At 46.6% G+C, this 21,154-nt stretch overlaps 1 protein-coding gene across 2 annotated transcripts in view; it reads right to left on the bottom strand.

Annotated features, from left to right (window-relative positions):
* LOC142582161 (tyrosine kinase receptor Cad96Ca-like) overlaps positions 1-19,525 on the bottom strand; it is an 87,823-nt gene extending 68,298 nt beyond the window's left edge. Inside the window, exon 1 of one of the 2 annotated variants that reach the window (XM_075691559.1) lies at positions 19,008-19,525. In XM_075691559.1, the coding sequence (XP_075547674.1) occupies positions 19,008-19,083 (76 nt within the window). In that variant the 5' untranslated portion in view covers positions 19,084-19,525. The remainder of the gene's footprint in view (positions 1-19,007) is intronic. The other variant, XM_075691566.1, reaches the window with a different exon arrangement.
* Positions 19,526-21,154: the final 1,629 nt, after the last annotated feature.

The raw sequence follows: 21,154 nt of genomic DNA, 5'->3' as shown, positions 1-21,154 counted from the left end.
ATATGGAAATTGAAGGGCTACCTGTCAAACACGAGGAAAACCTAAAAGAAGTCTTATCGAACATAGCCATCAAACTGGAGCTATCAGATTTCTGTAGCTCTGATATCGAGGCGGTGCATCGCTTACCAAACAAACATAAGGCGAACCCAACAGTACTAGTACGTTTTTCTTCCGTGACCGCAAGGAATGCGTGGTTTGATGCGCGGGGCAAGCTAAGACGCTTGCATCAAATTGGACAACTGCCGAGGCTTTTTTTCAATGATAATCTGACAAGAATGAACCGAAATCTGTTCTGGCGAGCTAGAACTACAGCAAAAGAAAATAACTACAAATTTGCATGGGTCAAGGGCGGAAATATTTTCGTGAAGAAGAATGAAGATGCACCCCTGATTCGAATTAAGAGTCTAGCCGATATTCTTAAAATTTCATAAGCAACATGGCAACGAATTTTTCCTCTGTCTCAAATTTCAATGAGTTCAAAGATATATTTGCTACCAGCCATGAACACGGTTTCACAGTAATTAGTATTAATATCAGAAGTCTACGAAAATATTGGGAGGAATTTAGACAGGTAGCGGAATCAGTCGCAGATGTAGTAGATGCATTTATAATAGTGGAAACAAATGTACCAGAGGACTGCACTAACATTTACAAATTAAAGGGTTACAAAGCCCATTTCATGTCACGACAGAAACGACGAGGAGGGGGTTTAGCAGTGTTTGTTAAGATAAGATATGACACTGTGGTTACAGACATTTATTTAAACCACGCCGAAAGTTTGACAGTAAAAATTACGCTTACGAACACAGAATTATTGTTGATAGCTATTTATCGTCCACCTAATAACAGTGTCACACGGTTCTTGCATGAACTTGAGGAAATTTTAGAAGGCCACAAAGCAGCAGATCAGATTTGTTTGGCGGGTGACCTAAGCATTAATATATTGAACATCAGTTCGACTACTGTGTCGGATTACCTCTTCATCTTATCAACCTATGGCTTACAAGTGACTATAAATCAACCTACAAGAGAAGAACTTTTACAAAATAGACTAGTATCCTCCTGTCTAGACCATGGATATAGCAATAAGAGCACCGAATTATTCTTTAGAGGCATGTATCATAAGGCAAAAGATAGCGGATCACTATTTTGTCGCATGTCGCCTTAAGGCACTTTTACCCCTGCCCGGAAAGGACAAATCAGTAGAAAAACAAGACAGTAATCAATTAAAAGTGCAGATTTTAAACAAGAGAACATTTGATCATTTGATCGCACAGTTTGAATGGGCGGAAATGATTAAGGATTGTAATTATGCTAAAGTTTATGAAAAATTTTGTGAGCAGCTGAAAAAAATTGAGCTTTCTAGTATGTACACAATAACTAAAAAACAAAGGAAAAGTTACCCCTTGTTCACAGCCGACATAATGAGAGCTATTTCCAACAGAGACTGGTTGTGGAAAAGGAGCAGGCGTGCGCCGAAAAATCAAGATTTGAAAACTGAACATAAGATTGCGAGGAATAGGGTCGTTGCCCCCTTGAGATCAGCAAAACGGCGGTATTTCGTAGACAGATTTAATCAAGCACACAAAAATTCTGCAAAAACTTGGGCTTTAATAAATACACTCCGAGGCAGTACTGCGGCACCTGCGAATTTCTTGGAATCTTTTTCAGAGAAGCCAGATGTAGTTGTAGATAATTTCAATAATTTTTTCACGCGTTTTTCTAACACTGCGCAGTCGCAGAGACACACTTGCTCACTCAAACATACTGTTCAAGCATCTGCTTTTTTGCCCACGTTGTCGAAGGAAGATCAGAGGCGAATAATTTTTAGTTTCCGACCTAATAAACAACCGGGTATAGATGGGTTGGCTGTGGCCCCACTAAGAAGAAATTTTGATACATTAGCAGACATACTGCTTTTTATGATTAATGGTTTTATAAGCACCGCATCAATTCCGGAGACATTAAAAACGGCGATTGTTAAGCCACTGTATAAAGCAGGAAAAAAAGATGAAGTTGAAAACTATAGACCTGTTTCTGTTTTGCCTATACTCTCTCAAATACTGGAAAAGTTTCTGTTTGATTGCATGACTTCCTTCTTAAAGAAATTTTCAATCCTAACACCAAGACAGTTTGGATTTGTTGCTGAGCGAGGTACTATTACACTGTTAGAAGAGTTCACAGATGAATTAAATAATAATAATATTTGGGGTTTTACGTGCCAAAACAACTTTCTGATTATGAGGCACGCCGTAGTGGAGGACTCCGGAAATTTTGACCACTTGGGGTTCTTTAACGTGCACTTAAATCTAAGCACACGGGTGTTTTCGCATTTCGCCCCCATCGAAATGCGGCCGCCGTGGCCGGGATTCGATCCCGCGACCTCGTGCTCAGCAGCCCAACACCATAGCCACTGAGCAACCACGGCGGGTGCACAGATGAATTATATTCTGCTCTAGATAAGAACCTGTATAGTTGTGCTTTGTTTTTAGATTTAGCGAAAGCGTTTGAAACTGTAAATCACGATATTTTATTGGAAAAGTTGTTTCGTTTGGGTTTCAGGGGACCCTTTTTTTGATATTATTTGCAATTATTTACAGGATAGATCACAGGTGGTCATGGGCAGTAAAGGAATTTTTAGCGCTAGAAAATATATTACAGCTGGTGTTCCACAGGGATCCGTGTTGTCCCCTCTTTTATTCAATTTATTTATGAACGACTTTCCCACGATAATTACAAAAGCCACTGTGTATCAATATGCAGATGATACAGTTCTACTCACTCGTCATATGCATTATGAAGAAGCAATTAGCGCCTTACAAAATGCAGTCCATAAGGCTATGCAATGGTTTGAAGAAAACTGTGTTTATATCAATGCTAAGAAAAGCAAAATCATGTGCTTTCGTAGTCCATTAAAAACTCAAAAAATGAACTTGCCAATATTTCTGCATAATGAACATTGTATTTCATGTAAATGTACTGCTATAGAATATGTGGAGACATTCAAATACCTGGGTATAACGTTCAACAGCGGCATGTCTTGGCAACTCACATGGCGTTTTTGTGTGGCAAACTACGTAGTGTTGCATATTTACTTTTCAACATAAAGGGTTTAGTACCTCTACCAGTCAAGAAAATGATAGTGCATGTACTAGCGTACAGTGTGCTGAGGTATGGAATAACGATCTTCGCCTTTTGTACAGAGCACTGGAAAAATCGGATTGATAAACTACTAAAAAATATATTAAGAAATGTGGCTTAAGGTACTACACTTAACGACAATAATATTTTTCAGGAATTAGGATTTTGCACATTGGAGGATTTATTTACCAGAACTGTTATTATGCGGCATAATTGGAGCGATGAATTCAAAGAGGCATACGATACACCTCGTTTGTTAAGAAATAAAAAACGTTTTAAGGTACCCTATTCCACTACTAAGTATGGTGAAGCGAGAAGAAGTGTATACATCCCAAAAATATTTAACGATTTGGCCGATGAATTCTTCTTGGCAACTTCGAAAAAACAGTTGAGGAAATTATTGATGAAACGTTGAAATTTAGTCCTGATCTTTACTTAAGTTGTTGATGTGTTTCTCTTTATTTACTATGTCATTGTCTGTTAACGGGTAATACTACCAAACATTCTTCTCAATGTTGAAAAAAAAGTGTTATTATGTATATGTCTACCTTTTCACTTTTTATGTAAATATATAACCACATCGCTGTACCGACTCTGCCGGGCCTAGTCGCACAAGTCCTTGTAGACTTAGACAGGCCCGTTTCTTTGTTTTGTTTTTGGATGTGTGTCAATAAATATTATTATTTTTTTTATGGCCAGCGCTATTGGGTGGTATGAGGTGAGTTTAAGTGGGAACTCCCCTTGCTTCAGGCGAGGGACCAAGCGGCTTGTCTTCCATTGTTCGGGTACCATGCCATCTTGCCAAGATCCGTTGTATAGATGTAACAGTTCTCTCCGTGCGCCATCACTCAGATTGTTCAAGGCGCGGTAGGATATTCCATCTGGTCCCGGGGATGAAGAACGCCCGCATAGAGCAAGAGCCGCTTCTAGTTCCTCCATTATGAAAGGAAGATTCATGCGGCAGTCATGTGAAACAGGGATGTGACTGGGGGCTGGAAAGCCTGTACCGGTTGCTTGGCCAGCGATCCTTGCACAAAAGTCTTCTGCAACATCAGCATCCAGTCGCCTCTGGAAGAGCACCAGCGTTGTTCAGGGAGGGAACGCAGACCACGTATGGTTCTCCAGATGTGGGAAAGTGGCTTTCGGGGGTCTAGTGAGTGGCAAAACATTGTCCAACTTCGAGATGCCGATCTATCCATGCGACGTTGAATTTTCTTTTGTAGTCGTCAGGCTGTCCTAAGGTCTTCGATGGATTTTGTACGCCGGTAACGCCGTTCCGCACGACGACGGAGCGCACAAAGTCGCTCCAACTCTATATCCAATTCCGTGTGCTTCGACGAAACCGTGACCGTGAGCGTGGCGTCTCGTATTGCATACTTGATTGTTTCCTCTAATGCGGAGGACAAGCCCTCCCGACAAGCATCTTCCATGGTGGAAGTAAAATAAGTCCAGTCAATTAATCGAATGGTGTTCCGTGGGAAGGACCTGGACATCTCTTTGATGACAAGGCACGTAGGAATGTGATCGCTCCCGTGTGTCTCGAGATCCGAAAACGATTTAACACATCTTGTGAAAGAGCTGGAGACGAAATCTAGGTCAAGACAGCTGCCATAATTCACGCCTCATATAAACGTTGGGCTGCCGCAATTCAGGAGTGAAAGGCCGTGGTTGAAGGCGAAGTTTGCCAGTCTTTGCCCTCTTTCATTTGTCCTGGTGCTTCCCCATGCCATATGGTGCGCATTAAAATCTCCGATGACGACATATGGAGCAGGGTACACCGACAAGATGTTCGTCAATCTTTTGGGATCAAAATTACTTGCAGGCGATATATAAACGCTTACAAGTGTAAACATGAGTTTGCCCTTTTTAATTGTTAAAAAAAATTAATTATGGGGTTTTACGTGCCAAAACCACTTTCTGATTATGAGGCACGCCGTAGTAGAGGACTCCGGAAATTTCTACCTCCTGAGGTTCTTTAACGTGCACCTAAATCTAAGTACCACGGGTGTTTTCGCGTTTCGCCCCCATCGAAATGCGGCCGCGCCGTGGCCGGGATTCGATCCCGCGACTTCGTGCTCAGCAGCCCAACACCATAGCCACTGAGCAACTACGGCGGGTTTTTTAATTGTTAGGCAAACATATTGATTGTTGTCATGAGGCGGAATCGGCTGGAGAACATAGGTCAGTTCTCGACGAATAAACACGATGACTTTGCTGCATGCCTCAGTTGCTGTGGATATAACAGCTTCGTATCCCGATAATCTGACTGTTTTGACACGTTAGACTCGCATATGACAATGATTGGGAACAAATTAGTATATATATACTGACGAAAGTCAGAAAGGCGTGACTTTAGTCCTATTGCGTTCCACTGGATGATTGACGCTGCCTTGACTTCTCGAAAGGATGGGCGATGGTTGGCCATGTCTATATTCGAGAGACTCAAGCACTGGGCTTAAGGCGACCAGTACTTTCAGCGCACTTCGAGCAGACGTGGTTCCAAGGTTCGACAGAATCACTCGAATGGCATCTATGAAGGGACACAGCATTGAAATGACTTGACGATGTGCTTTGGGCGTGTCATCAGCGGCAGGAGTATACGGTCCCGAGCGGGCTTGGCAATCTGTGGTTCTGTGGGAAGTTGCTGGCTCAGAAGCGCAGGCCATTCTTCCTGAGAAAGATTCTTTTCAGCTGACTTCCTTGTGCTGTTCAGCCCTTTTGGCCTGATTGTGGAATGTCGGTGCTACAATGGAAGGGCCCTTCTCCTTTCGTGTCTCTGCCTTTTTTGAGGAGGTTCGGCGACACCGACGCCGACGCCGGATCGTTTCAGCATGCTCCCCGAGTGTCCAATTGTCCCGAACCATTTGCTCGAGAATAGCGACCACTTTCTTGATGTGAGGGCAGTCCCTAGAGGAGGCAGCATGGCAACCATTACAGTTGCCGCACTTTAGGACAGTAGTAAACTGAACCAGCAATGCACGTTGTAGCAAGCGTACGCCGCAGTTTATAACTGGAGATGTTGGAAGTAGTACGGAGCCTCTGGTTATCCTATTTCAGTTATAGAGAAAATATTAATGTGGTTGAGGAAAGAAACGAATAAAAAGGCAAAAAAGCCGATAGTTCTGCTACACGCGCGAATACTGACACATGCAAGAGGCTAAACATAAGACGGAACAATGACTAACGCGAGTCACTGTGCATAAAATTGTCTATAATATACAGGATTACAGAATTTCGGGCTAGTTGGCTTGATACAGTTATTGCGAGCTGAAAGTTAGCGCCCTTCCTTGTCGTTCTTCCTTGTCCACGTCACCTAAGCGCAATAAATGTCTCGACCACATGCATGTCCGAAGAGATAGAAGTATTTCACTGGCAATGTAAGCTGTCCTTTCAAGGCTATTGACTGGTCATGATCCAAGTACTGTCCCAAGTTAAGTGACACAGGGTGATTGCACAGCGCATTATAGCTTTGTAGTGTAAATGCGTGCCGTCTTTGTTGAGCATAAAGATGGCAGTCCAGCAAAACGCGGACTATACGCGCTCGTCGGCCGCTCCTCCCGCACACAACGCGGAACTTGCGCGATGACTTTTTAGAAAGAATGTGCTTATTGTAGGCCACATCAAAGAGAAAGTGGTGAAACAAGGTTTCTACACTTCGCGGTGACCCCACACATACGCAATATTTCAGTTCAGGGTCTACGGTGTATACAGAATGGATCTTGCGACCTCTTCATCAAACCATGCCGCAGATTAGCTTCTCACTGAGAGTTTTCGTATAATGTTTTTAACGTCGTAAGTGTACAGCGAAACACACACACACACACACACACACAAACACACACACAAATAGTGATCAAATTTTCTTCTAATTCTATTTTTGACTTAGACCTCTAATTGGCGGCGAATATGTTAGAACAATGAGAAGAAAGAACGTTTTTTCCTCTCTTTAATAATAATTATAATTCTGATAATAATAATTAGCGTTTGTGGCGCCTTTCAAAGCTCCGATGCATGGAGCGGCATGGTTATATATATATAACCATGCCAAAGGGGTTGTTGGAGAAGTATGGGAGAGGCCTTTGCCCTGCAGTGGGCGTAACCAGGCTGATGATGATGATATATATATATATATATATATATATGACATCACTCGCTAGTGCCTTATAATGACAACTGTGCCCGTTGCAGCGTCGACAACTTATTGAGTGTCTGAGCTCATTCAGCGCCAGAAGTGGCGCATCCGTAACCGGCCACATTCGCATGCCAATTACCTCATTCTGTAGCACACGTACCGAGCGATTAGTGCGACCGCGGCAGCGTAATTGCATCGTGCGCGCGCGTTATTCGACGATGATTGCACACCCGCGGAACGGATCGGTGGGTGGCAGGACTTGTGCGTTACCCGCTGAAAATCGCCTGTCAAACGTTAGCGCCATTCATCGCTTCCTCGTTAGCCGGGGCAAAAGAGGGAGAACATAAATATAGAAACAAGCACTACATCTGACAAATCGATACGTTTCCCATTACCAGCTTGGCCCTTCTGATAGTCTCTCTCTCTCTCTCTCTCTCTCTTCTTTTTATTCGCACTTTCAGGTTCGAGCCCTTCGATCTATCGCGCTCCAATGTCAAATGCTCGGAGGATTTTGCAGTTGCTCCCGCTGGAAGGTGGCCAATTTATTTCTCTCGCAAGAACGCGTTCCTTTTGGGTTCTTGTTTGCCTCAGCAGCCACCGCAGCGTGTGTGTGTGTGTGAGAATGCACGCGTCATCCTGCACGGTGGGCCCGTACACGCGCAACGCGTAAACGCGCGGCGCCAACCTATACAGCGAGCCCGCGCGTATACAAAGAAAGAGGTGCGAGCTAACACGCAAGCAGCCTAAAAGCCGCTCCGTGAGTGCGGCATGCCAGCGTGCGGTCGGCCTTGGGACAAGGCAAACGTGCTGCGCGTGCCGGCGGTCGTGGGGCTTTGTTCAAGACAAATATTCTCCGAGCGCGAAACAGCGAGACATGACGCGCGGACTCCGTGAAGAAAGAGCGAGAGACAACCCGGCGCCACGGTGCTTCCTTACGCAACGACGCCACGCGGGCGGCCGCTCCGATTGATCACGTTAGCGCGGCAGTCGGTAAACAGTCGCAGGTTCGGTTCGTTTCGGTAAGATGAGACGAGACTCCGCTAATTCGCTTATGGCTTCCGTCGACGGCGTTCCATCGAGAAATGAATGCGCCTTTAACTTTCATTAGCTTTCCGCGCAGTCGAAGCTGGATATGTGCGTAAATTCGTGGAGTAGACAGTGGGGCCACAAGTCAGAATCGTCGCGGTGGCCTACATTCTTTCATTGAAGAACTTCGTGGACGCGTCTTCGATGCTTCTGTTTTCGACCCGTCGCCAACTTTTATATTCCCAAGAGTGATTCTGAAATTCTCGCAGCAAAATTAATTTCTTTGTTCCTCGAGCGAATATAGTTTCCTGAGTCAACAAATGAGCGCATATTATGTGCTGCACCTGAGCGTCTATGTATACGCTGCATGTGCAGCCGTGGCACGCGATCAGTTACCATGTTCCTTCTTAAAGCGCAAGATAACGCTATAGGCTGACTGAAAGGAACTTGAGTATTTCGGCGGCACTGGGGCTGGCGACGCGCTTCCCACGCCCTACACCATGTACTTTATTGCGATAGCAACTACGTGGACACTCCAAGCGAATTTTCGCCATATTCCTAGGCAAGAGAGCTTGACTGCATGCTTGAAACATGACGAAAATGGGCCCTAAGCGTGTCGGTGCTAATGTAGGTCGTAATCGGATGGTCTAGAGCCATTATAATGGTTCCTGCTGTTGAGGCGCTCCGCGGAAGGCCTAGGCAAACACGTAGTGCCTGCGCTTGCACGCTCTGAATTTCTCGAAGATTTGACTTGCATGTTTTAGCAGGCACGGGAGAACTATAACGTAGCAATCCCATAAAAAGTGCTCGAGATAACGGCGACCACAGGCGTCCTTCTCCGACGAGGTGAGAATCCGTCGTGCCTGTCTACCATCGGGCTTCACACCCTCAGCACGTTCAACCTCAGTTTTGTGGTGTTAAAAACAACCTGAAGTGCATCTTACGGTTCCAGGGATAAGAAAGAAGACCGACCTGCCTACCTTGGCCCAGAAGCAAGCAGCTCTGGATGGTTTGAACACTTTCTATACTTTGACCGAGTCCACATATATACGGAAGGCTCTTCCACTCAGACCAGCTCCACCGGCGCAGTGGTTATACCATCACGATCAATTAGCATCCCATACAAGATTTCTCACTTGACGACATCGACCGGGTCGCAGCTTGTTGCCCTCCGAGGTGCCATTAACAACCAACCCGCTAATCGGTGGGCAATATTCTGCGATTCGAAGGCGGCCTTACAATGTCTTCTGTCATCTCTTCGTCGCGGGTCCTGTGAACAACTAGTGTCGGAGATACGAGAAATGCACCATCGTATGATAGCGAAAGGACACGACGTCGTGTTTCAGTGGCTGCCTGGCCATTGCGGTATCTCCGGCAACGACCTCGCTGACGAAGCTGCTAAGAAAGCACACGAAGGAGCAACCCTTGTTTCTGTACCTTTATCGCAGACCGACGCAGCCCAACACCTAAGCAAGCTAGCACATCGTATGACATTAGAGAAGTGGCACACACCTGAATTCACCCAAGATCGATTGCATTCCCTCGACCCCTCTATGCAACTGCGGCTGTTACCAGGGCTGCCGCGAAATGAGGAACAATGCTGTGCCGCTTACGCTTGGGCGTCGCATTCACCAATGCATATACGTTTTTTATTGGAATGGCTAATAGCGCCGACTGCAATGCCTGCGATGTCGAGGAAACTATAGAACATCTACTGTGCTACTGCCCATCTTTTGAAAACGAAAGACATGACCTCTGCACAGCTCTCAATCAGCTAGATAGAACACCGTTCACCTTGAAGAAGATCTCGGGACCATGGCCTCGCATATCGCAGCTACAAAAGGCCACAAAAGCGCTGCTGCGATATTGAAAAGCTACTGGATTGAGTCAGCGTCTGTGATCCGGACTGAGTGACCGAACGATATCCCCACTAGACTTTCTCTTCTTTTAATCTTTCCGTCCCCTTTTCCCTTTCCCCAGTGTAGGGTAGCCAACCGGGCTCAGTCCTGGTTAACCTTCCTACCTTTCCTTTATTATTTCCTCTCTCTCGCCATATTCGTGATGTTCCGTATGTACGTTTGTCTATGCCGTACATGCAACGTAGGTGCTACACTATTCCACCGCCACAGTTGCTATAACCCGCCGTGGTGGCGTACAGTGGCTTCGGCGTTGCAAAAGCCCGAGGGCGCGGGAACGAACAAACGAAGATCCCAGAAGCGGCGGCGGCTGCACTTCGATGGGGGTGAAATGCAAAAACCACTGCGTACCTTCCATTGGGGGCACGTTAAAGAACCGCAGCTGGTCAAAATTAATCCGGGTACCTTACTACGGCGTGTCTCATGATCATATCCTGGTTTTGGCACGTCTAAAACACCAGCATTTAATTTTAATTAATGTTGCTCTAACTAATTTTATGTTCTTGATGGTATTATTCCTCCGTTTCTGTTTTCTTTTCTTTTTACATTTACAGCACGCAAGGTACAGTCATGACAAAAAAAAGCAGCGCAAGAAAGACAAGGACTACAAGAACAACATTTACGACGGACAGGCGCGAACTTCCGACTAAACGTTTATTTGAAGAAACAGGGTTTACATAGATGGAAACGCGAATAGTTCCACCGTGGCGTCACGACCTCTCTATCGCATCAGAAAAGCAATCTCTTTGTCGTAAAGCGCCACTGGCGGGCAACTAACACACGTGCCCTGGGCCCTATAGCAATGTAAAACGCTTCGCATATCTCCCTTTCTAGTCTGTGTCCAGAACGTGCCAGAAACTAGGTGTCATGAAGATACGAACGTCATTTGTGACGTCTACAGTGTTCAGCCAGATGACCCCCGCATTGTTATTTACGGCCCAATTTGTCCTCTCGTGCCCTTCCATTGTAACGCCGTCCCGTTTGTCCAATACATACCTGATTGCAACTTAGGGGCATTTCATGTATGACATTCCGGTGCATTGCGTGTACTGCGCTGCATTGTTTCTTAGAGCATCGCTCTGGTATTGCTTTCGTCGGCATAGGCCATACATTGGCCAATTTACATGGTGCGCAGAACGAAGATTAACGTTGTGCATTTGCGCAACCTTCTCGAGGCTGTGGGACACCCTGTGCCAATATGGTGTACAAGTGATCAAGTGAATCAATATGGAGTAGAAATTATTCAGATTGCATTTCTGATGCGATAGAGAGTTCTTGACGCCACGGTGGTACTATTGGTGTTTCCATCCTATATAAACCCTGTTTCTTCAAATAAAATTTAGTTCTTCTTCTAGTCCTCGTCTTTTTTCTTCGAGTATGTGACACCAACTCGCCCACATCAAGCTCCTGCTGCTACAGTCATGAAACATTTAATTCACAGCGCACTCCAAATGTTTTCACAAATTCAGAGTATTAGAAGTGCGAAACAATATTAGTGCATGTTCACAATCTGAAAGTGATGTAATTTCACTGGCCTCGCTCTTCACGGGAAGCGCAGCGGCGCCTGTAGACTGGGCCATCACAGGCCCTATGCACAGCATTTTAAAGCATTTGTGGTGTGTCGGATCCTCGTACAGTTACGACACCGTTCGAGGAGTTCAAGTACAACGCTAAACCTGTCTATCTTTGTCGGTGCTTCGTGCACTTCGAGCAAAACCGCTACTTTTTTTAATTTTAACATTTTCTTTCCTTTAGAAAAGCCTACACGAGTTACTCTTATTACGCCGCTACAGATTAATTATCGGCCCAGCCGGACATCATTTACAAGAAAAACCAAAGCAATCCATATACTAAATAAACTAACTGCATTTTTGAACTTCTTAATCATTGACCTAATGGCACACGTTTATAAAGGAAAGTTGAAGGGAATCGTCATAAAAGTATGTTTCCGTGTTTCTACGTTTGATGTAGACCGAAATAACTGGCGTCAAATTATATACGTTCACAGGTGGGGAGAGGGGGAGGGGAGTGCACCGCAGAGCCGCATTTCGCTTTGCTGCGTGCATAATTGGGTAAATTGAGCGAATAATTTGACGACAAAAATATTTCGATTCACGCGTCTGCGTTGAATTGTGGAAACCGGGAACAAGACTTTTATGACGATTCCCTTCAACTTTCCAATATGAACGTGTGTCGCGAAGTTTGTAACTAAGAAGTGATCATTGTAATTAGCTCAATTAGCGAATTAACTGTTTTGGTTTTTCTCGCAAATGATTTCCTCCTGGGAAGATAATTAATTATAGAGATGTGATAGCAGTTAATGCCGTGGGCTTTTTAAAAAAAAGTGTCCGAAGTAAAAAAAAAACGCACACCGTAAATAGTGTGGGGAATCTTCCAGCCACGAACAACACAACCCAAAATTGCGACCGTGGATTAAGAAAAGTAGTCGTACTTCAAATCAGGGAGCTCGCAAATATCGGAATCTTCAGAACAATGATTCCAATATCGTGCCGTTCGATTCTGTTCTTTATTCGAATAGCTCAGAATTATGAATATTTATTTTTTTAAACTAGTTTTCGGACTGTCCGCATTGAGGTATAGCAGACCCGCTTAACAAAATTTTAAAGCAGAGTGTCGTTACCTTTCTGGAGAGTCGCGAAGGAGAACGCGCTCGCACACGTGATATGCGCATAGTGCGCAGCCAGGCCACTCTGGGAGGTTGTAACGCCTGACTTCGAGCACAAGCGTGCAACGAGACAAAATGCAACCGCCGTCATTTTGTGGAGAACCTGAGACAAAGCGTTAACGTGACATTGTCGCTCGCAATGAGGCCACTTCGAACGAGTCGGACAGTTCTTTCTCAGTGCGTGAGGTCGGCTTTTGGGTGAGTGCGCTCATTGTTTTTATTTTGAGTTCCTCTATCGAACGTTCTAGACAACAAAGTTAACTTCACGGACTCTCAATACCCTGACATTTGCTGTTCAGTAGCGCCGCAAACCTGAAATACGAAGCCGCGATCCGCTGCAGCAAGAAAACATCAAAGTAAATGTATGAAACCGCATAGTTGCACGAAATGAGCGCCTTGCGATTACAATGATCGAAGTGCCGAGTAAAGGACGTCGTTTTCACTCAGTATATTACCACTAGTAGGCTGTAGGGCTAACGTTTCCCGAAACACGAGCAGCAGCAATGCATTTTCCTTTCCATAAAAGCTTGTGCAACTGGTCTGGTGACGTAATGTGACTAGCGGGTCGTCTTACAAGATGGCACTATACTTATGCCTGAATTAGACCTATTCATTCCGCTATAGTTCGTTCGCACTACAAGACATTCAAATAAAATAAAAACACAAATTTTAATTTCCACGTTTACGCGAAGGTTATAGTTCGCGCCGTTGTGTCTTCCTTGAACCAGTATTGCTGTTCTCGTTCCTCTGTCTCTTTTCTTTAATTTTTTTTAAATCGGGATATTATTTATCTTATACCAGACATTCACAGCCACATGTGTAGGTTTCTGTCACGCCTCGTTTCGGGTCCTTCAATAAAAAAAAAATCAAGGAGCCATTCCACACTGTGAAGGTGGATGAGCAGCGAAGCTGCAGCACATCACACAGGGTTCGACAAGGGTACATGCATTCGTTTTCATCATTTGGAAACGATAGTGAGGATAGCTTTCTGATATTACTGCCATATACACTTATTTGTTCGGCTACAATCTAAGACCGAATCTTGGCCAAAGTTAAATCTATACACGACCATTGTTGAGTAGTTGAGTGACTTGGATTGGTGTGCACACTAAACCGAACTCTTCTAGCACAAACTGAGTGAACCATTTTTCATTTGGTTTTCAAATGTCCACATTGAAGTCTCCAAGGATGATCACAGGTGTAGTAGTGTCATCATGGCTAACCCATGCAAAATGCGTGGTCACGAACTTCTCGATATCACACTTTGATCCGCCTCGAGGTATATACACAGCGGATATTAGAATTCCGTCTTTCGTTTGTACGGCACAGGCATCGCTACAGTCGGTGGCATAATTGTCCTCTTGCGAGCCAAGGGTGTGTGGTTGTACACGCATTTTGTCATTTGCGTATGTGGCAACGCCTCCTGCTGGTGAGTCCATGTGGTGTTCACAAACGATTCCAGTGTACCCACCGACTTGAAACGATGCGTCTTGATTTATTTATTTCATTTATTATTATTTATCATCGTTATCATTAGGGGCGGAGTGCTTGAAGCCTGCTTCACCTCCGCCGCGGGTCGGCACTTTATTGCACTATCTCCGGGATCGGCCCGCGATCAACTTTTTTGTTTTTGTTGTTGTTGTTGTTGTTGACGCACGGACACGAAAAATACAGGGAACCCTAGCCATATGCAGCTTCGCTGTAAAAATTACGTGTCCCACGACGGCCGAAACAGAGTTGCCGGTCAACCACAGTCTTCGGCAGCTTCAGGCGTCGACACATGGCCGCGTGGACTACAATCAATAAAGATAACGCGTATGGCACATTCGTGGCGCAATGCGGAGAATGTTATGCCGGATGCAGCAAGCGGGTCGACAACAGCGCACGCCTCACGTACCTTCGTAAAAGTGTTTACTGAGCGCGCGGGGTTATTCGATACAACGACGTCGACAAAAGCGGGCGTCAGGTTATGCGCGCGTCGCGGCTGCTCAGACGCTTCGTGGAGCGCGTTTCCCCAAATTCGCCCATGCAGACCGCATTTCCACTGTGAGGCAACCTCTGTGATGCTGGGCGTATTTTGGTGCCTAACCGTGCGAAGCGTGCATTCTAGTGCGGCGCTCAGCCGTCGTCAAACGCGCTAGCGTTATTAATGCGCATTGAGAATACTCGCACACGCAGCCGCATCCGGATGCGAATTTTCATTCGGGGAGTGACAACTGTACGGACGCTTCGCAACTGCAGTGGTGTCTTTCCACCTTCGAGCTCGAAACGACCAACAGCGATCAAGTCGAATCAATCAAATCTGTCTTTATCTCATCTCGAAGGAAGAAACGGGGCATCAATTGAGAATAACGCTAAAACATCTGCTTAGAAACAGCTTGAAGAAGTACGTTACCGCTATAGGTACCACTTTAAACCATCATCGTGGTGGAACCCTTGACATGGGTGTAAGGATTACTACAAAATTTAGCATTGCCTCTGCGCTGTGCTCTTCAGCTCATCGACAGGGAGCTCTCGGGAAAAATGCACCGTATTTTGATATGCAAAGGTAATTTTACAAGGCCCACAGTCAGTCCGTCCTGCTACGACCGACTGACGCGTAAAATAGTGCAACTTCAGTATCACTGCGAAAAAAAGTAAAAAAAAAAAAGAAAGAAACGCCGCGAAATTATTTTGCGATGGTTACCTGGCCACTGTGGCGTCACTGGCAATGACCGCGCGCACAAGGTTGCTCGATCACAACACGAGAAAGGCCACTACTTTCCGATTTCGCTTTCAGGGACAAGACGCGGTAAGGAAACTTTGGCCTTCGCATTAGGACAAATAGGGATCTCTTCTGCGTCGATTCTGGTCATGATTTGCGTTCACTAAGTTATCTATACCTGGTGATATATTTTAATACACACATTTAAAGGAAATCAGATTCTATCCCCCCCCCCTCTCTCCCCCGGGATACTTTCTTCACATTTCGTCCCTTCAGCGCGGAGGAGAGCGGATGGTCTAGCAGCCGTTGCAGGCTAATCGCTAGGTAACTAAATTTGTTAATTTACTTGGTAATTCCTGGTTTTAACGCCCATGTTACAATTACAGTATTGCAGGCGGGAGGCAAAAACAGGTTACGCGATTTACAAAATGTTATTTTATTTGTTGTCAAAGTACGCATTGAAAAACATTTTTTTTTTTTCAGTTTTCTCGCTCCGGTTCTGAAGTAGGGTAAACAAACAGCGCCAGAAGCTCTGCCGGCGTTATTCTCGACGCTGTCGTGGCAATGACTCACTGTGATGACTCGCTGAGGCATCTGATACCTCTCCGCTCGCCACTATACCGCAAGCGATAGTAGGTTGCCAAATGATGAGCTTCGCGAGAAACACGCACAGGTGGTCGACGTATTGACGTAAAGAAAGCGAACGAGGTAAGCATCACGTAGGCAGTGCTTCCGGCGCTCCTCGTGCGTACTGTTTCGGATCCGAGCGGAAAGAAAGGCAAAATTTTCTCGACGAATGTCTGAACAACGGATAACGCTTTCAAAATTATGCAAATTGCCTTTGCCTATCGCGGTGCTTTCCTGCAATACGTTCATTGCAAAATGCGCGTTAAAACCAGCAATTAAAATAATTATTTAACTGTCACTATAGTTCACGAGCGATAGCGCTATGACTGCTACTAGGCCATGGGGTGTCTATCGCGCTAAGGGGCGAATATTGGAGAAAGCATCCACACTTCGTTAAAATCGTGTTCTTCAAAAAAAAAAAAAGAAGAAAAACACAGCTTCCGTTAAAATATTGTTACGTAAGAAGACGCAGATGAAAAGCTATATACAAGTATATTTACAACGTAATACGCCGCGCTTGGCCAAGAGGCAACAACCCGCGCTAGCCTCCAATCGTCGTCGTCGTCTTCTTACTGCTAGCCTCTTCGTCATCGGTAATACAATTCCGAAGCACTACCCCCGGCGGCAAAAGCACCGTCCCGGAGCGACTAAAGGCCGGACTCGGAAGCAGTGTAGTAGGCCTTGAGCCTACTGACGTGCACGACATCACGAGATGCTACAGTAGATGACGAGGTTGAGCTCACAGGGGCAATTTCGTAGCAATATATTACCCAGTATTCCTCATTCACATAGAATGGCTGACAGTGCCGCGTGCCACGCCCTCGATTTTCAGTAACGCTCCTTCTCCAACACGTTCGGACGACTGGACAATCGAGAACTGCTAGATTCGAAGATATATCTGAACACCGACCTCACCGCTCGTTCTTACACAAGGGAATTAAGACGCGTTTGTGCTTTTACATTCCGACGAGCTTGTAGCAATATATTTCGCTACGCCGCAGTGTTCGTGAATGCGCACTTCCTGTCTCTCTCATTTTTGCGTCACCCTATCTTCCTATTGCAGGGTATCGATCAACAAGACGCTCTTTCGATTAAACCGCCCTGCCTTTTCTCTCATATGCCATCCCTCGCACTTCGGACAACGCACGTCGAAGCTTTTTCAAACTGTCTCTACAAACCTATTCTGCACGGTTTGCTCCTCAATTTCACATTCGCCTAGTACGCCACATGCGATTTCCCAAGAAGTATAAGCCATGACATTTCCCACTGTGGAAAGCATTGCACTCTGCCACGAGCGGGAAAGAGAGTGGCCGTCGGGGGCGGGGATGGCGCGATCGCAACGTTCACTGGTTCGCATACTCCTCTGAGAGTGTTCGCAGGAGAAGTCATACATACCGCGGCGTGGAAGGGCAATCAACCAGCCACTGCCACCGCGTTGCTGCTGGCGTGTCGACGTCACATTTCTTGATCAAACTATTCTTTTCATTTACGACAGCAGACTGCCGAATCAAAGCTACAGAGCTCAGCCAAATCCACAGCTCTCTTCCACGATCGTCTGCGCCGTCTGTTTCCCTGCTCCTCAGTTATTCCTTTTTGAAACCTGCACGCAGGTTGCATTCCGAAACGGGGTTTCCTCTGTAGGGTACTTCACCGCTGTAGTTACAGCCCCAGTGCTCCAGTAATCTGCCAGCTTCAGCCCGCTCTATAACCAATCCGCGCCGCCTCAGCCAGGTGCACGCGCTGTGCAGGTTAGTTAGCGTGCGCAAACCTGACAGGTTGCCGCGGCGGTAACGGTATACCGGTGACGCGGAACCGTGATATGCAAAAATATTACGTAATACCGCGCTTACGGAAATTTGGCACTTGGACGGAAAAATCCTATAGCAAAGCCGTGTGCATGACGACAACGAAGCGTTTCGCCACAATAAACGAGAGAGATAGAGTCACAATCCAAGTCAACATCCAAGTCACAATTTATGGTAAAGAAAGCTGCGTTTCATGACACGAGTTCATGATTTAGTTGAACGTTTTGCAAGTCGACGGTTTCACCTCCTTGCTTAGCAGTGACACGTAACGATGCGAAACAAACGTGCGCGAGCAAATGAAAACAAAAACAAACAAGGGTAAACCGGAGATTGAGATATTAATCATTTTAAGGCAGCCTTTGAGGGTAGTATAGTGATTGCCAGAAAAAGGGCATCCATATGTGGCGAAAGGTATGGTGTACCTAAGTGTCGCAGGCTGTTCCCGCCGGTGACGTAGAAACGCAACAAATCACTGGAGCTACTTTCCGCGCTAAATACAGCAACATCCATGTCCAGATAACTGTGCATCCGGTGAGCAACCTATCCCTGTCGCTGAATGTAATCGCTTTTGGACATTAGTTATTTACTGCCTGGATTACTTCTTTTGCTATAGATTACGTACTTTCAGTATTGTGTGTGTGCCGAAAAGTGCATTTACGTGCATCCTTCCCTGTTGCCACAAAGACGCGTGCCATCCCCAGACAAAGGGGATTAGGGAACTGTCTTCCCTTCCCCTTTGTCTGCTTTCGTTTGTCTGCTTTTCGTTTTTCTTTTTTTTAATTATCGCTCTTTTTTTCTCGAAGTTAGAGATTTGTCGCTTTAATCTTCGTACTACACTTGCTCTGGCTAGCGCACTTCGCCTGACGACTTTCATTCGTTCCATTAGCAGACAATCCGCAAGCATCTTTCGTTCGACTATAAGAGAGGCCACCCCCTCCTCATCAGTGTGCCACAACTGTTCGAAACTTACCTGGCAGAATAGCCAGGGCCGAAACGACCACAAGCCAGCAGCAGCAGCTGTGAACTACCTTCCGAAGTGGCACCATAATGCTTGGGATGCTGTGGGCGACACGACCCGTCCAGGTGTATGTACTGTTCAAACACAACAGCGCGCAAGCACACACAGACACTGTCGCACACACGCAGTCAGAAGACGCAGCCACGCGTGCGCACACGTCCTAAGCAAGCGGGCGGGATGGTCATCGAGGGTAGCCGCGTCAGGCGACGCAAGCGCCGGGTCCCATCATCGCGCGGCTACGACTCGGATTCTGCCTCTGGCACGCAGCTGTTCCTTCGCCTGGTGGCAGCGACATCGTGTTATAGCAACCGCCGCCTCTCACGGAGTTCCGGAGGAACGGCCAGTGTGTCTAACGCCTTGCCGCCTCGCGCCGACTTCTGCGCTAGCGTGCGCCCTCCTCGTCGCGTCGGCGGCGTTGAGTAGAGAGGGAGCCGCGTGGGCAGACCGGGCGCCGACGAAGGCGACTCAGGCTGGCCTTCCGCGGCACCTCGTTGCGGTTGAACCGCTCTCCCCGTAACCCGGATGACGACAGAGCGGCGGCGGCGTTTATGTGCGCCGTCGGCGGTGTCGCGCATTACTCGTCCATGACATGTACACACGGTCGACAACACTCGCCGCGACCAGTAAAGTCGCTTGTGTTTTTTTTTTTCTTTTTTGTATGCGTGTGCGTGTTCAAGCGCGCCGGACATTCTCTATTAAGGAAAGGGGCGGCCGCCGAAGTTTCCGGTTAGCCGAGTAGTGTTCTTGCTACGACGACACTGAGTGCGAGTGATTTGCAGATTATGATCCGCTAAGACGGATTACGAAGATAGACTGCTTTTCCGCAGTTTCTTGCATTCTTTCTAATGCGAACAACATTAACAATCTGCCTTCGTCATTCGAGAACGAGAAACCGCAGTAAAAAAAAAAAGGGGGGGTATCGGAAGCTGTGTTTACGTTGTGGGCTCAGGGCCGTGGCTTCTCACCCAGACAGCCAGCCGAGGCTCTCAGGGACGGACACGAGGCGCAAGAACCGGGAGCACCAGCTTTACTCGGTCGCATCCGGGCACCGACTGCCACGGCGGCCAGCGCAGATCCCCGCGAGACACGAGCGCGCATGCCCTGGAGCAGCGTAACGATGGCAGCGCGCAGAGCGCGCGCTCCACAAGGTGCGCGAATGCAGCAGCCTTCTTGCACCCGGAAGAGCTTCTATACGCGAGTGCTCGCTGTGAACGCTGGAAGAAGGCATCGGTGGTACCGCTCCTGCGTTCGCCATGTCTTGCCCAGCTTCCACCTATAGCGACGCAAATAAATAAGTAAATAGACGAGGTTCAATGTGCCAAATAATCTCACGGACACCGGAGCGCCTTCGCATTCCGTCGCCCATTCATCACAATGAAGCCGCCACAGCCGGGAATCCAACACGCGACCTCGTGCTCAGCAGCACAACGCCATCGCCGCTGAGTGGGTAAAGGCCGCACGTACTTTAGGTGTATTGCTATGCGGTGGCCTCACGTTTTCTCAGAAAGATTGCCATCGTGTGCTTCTGGTATCTTCCTGGGAGATGCGCCACTATGAAACGCTGCAAATGAGCGAATGATTGCTTTATACAATGGCATAATTTTATGAGGACGAGGAATAGGGAGGAGGGAAATGTGAGAATGAAAAGCGGTAAAGTGTGGGTGCGTCCTTGCGAGGATGCCCTATTTCGGGACCGCAGCCTTGCTGACCCGGGTAGCATTGATTTGCGGCGATGGTGAGGTCCAGTTGTCGTAGGACGACGAGTGAAGTAAATAACGGCTCCCAATGACAGCTCGCGCATTATTATTTGTTTTGAAAACATATATACATTTAACAGGAAAGGGAAAGCGAGGAGCAGGCTGGCAACTGCCACCGGAAGGTTCACAACGCCTGCCTACTCTTCAGAATCGAGGTGACAGCTACACAGAAATGGAAGATAGGAAGGAGGGGAGGAGGGGAGGAAAGAGGAAAGAAAGAGCAAGAGGACAAATCTAAAAGAATAAATTAAAATACACAGCACAGATCACATACAGTAGGGTTGGTCACTGAAGGTCACGCCACTATATCATGGTAAATAGAAAAAAAAATAGTATCGACGC

Source organism: Dermacentor variabilis, chromosome 1 (genome assembly GCF_050947875.1).
Source record: "Dermacentor variabilis isolate Ectoservices chromosome 1, ASM5094787v1, whole genome shotgun sequence".
In the NCBI taxonomy this organism is placed as follows: Eukaryota; Metazoa; Arthropoda; class Arachnida; order Ixodida; family Ixodidae; genus Dermacentor; species Dermacentor variabilis.
Note: the sequence above shows the minus strand (reverse complement) of the source record. Positions and strands in the feature narration are given on the sequence as shown.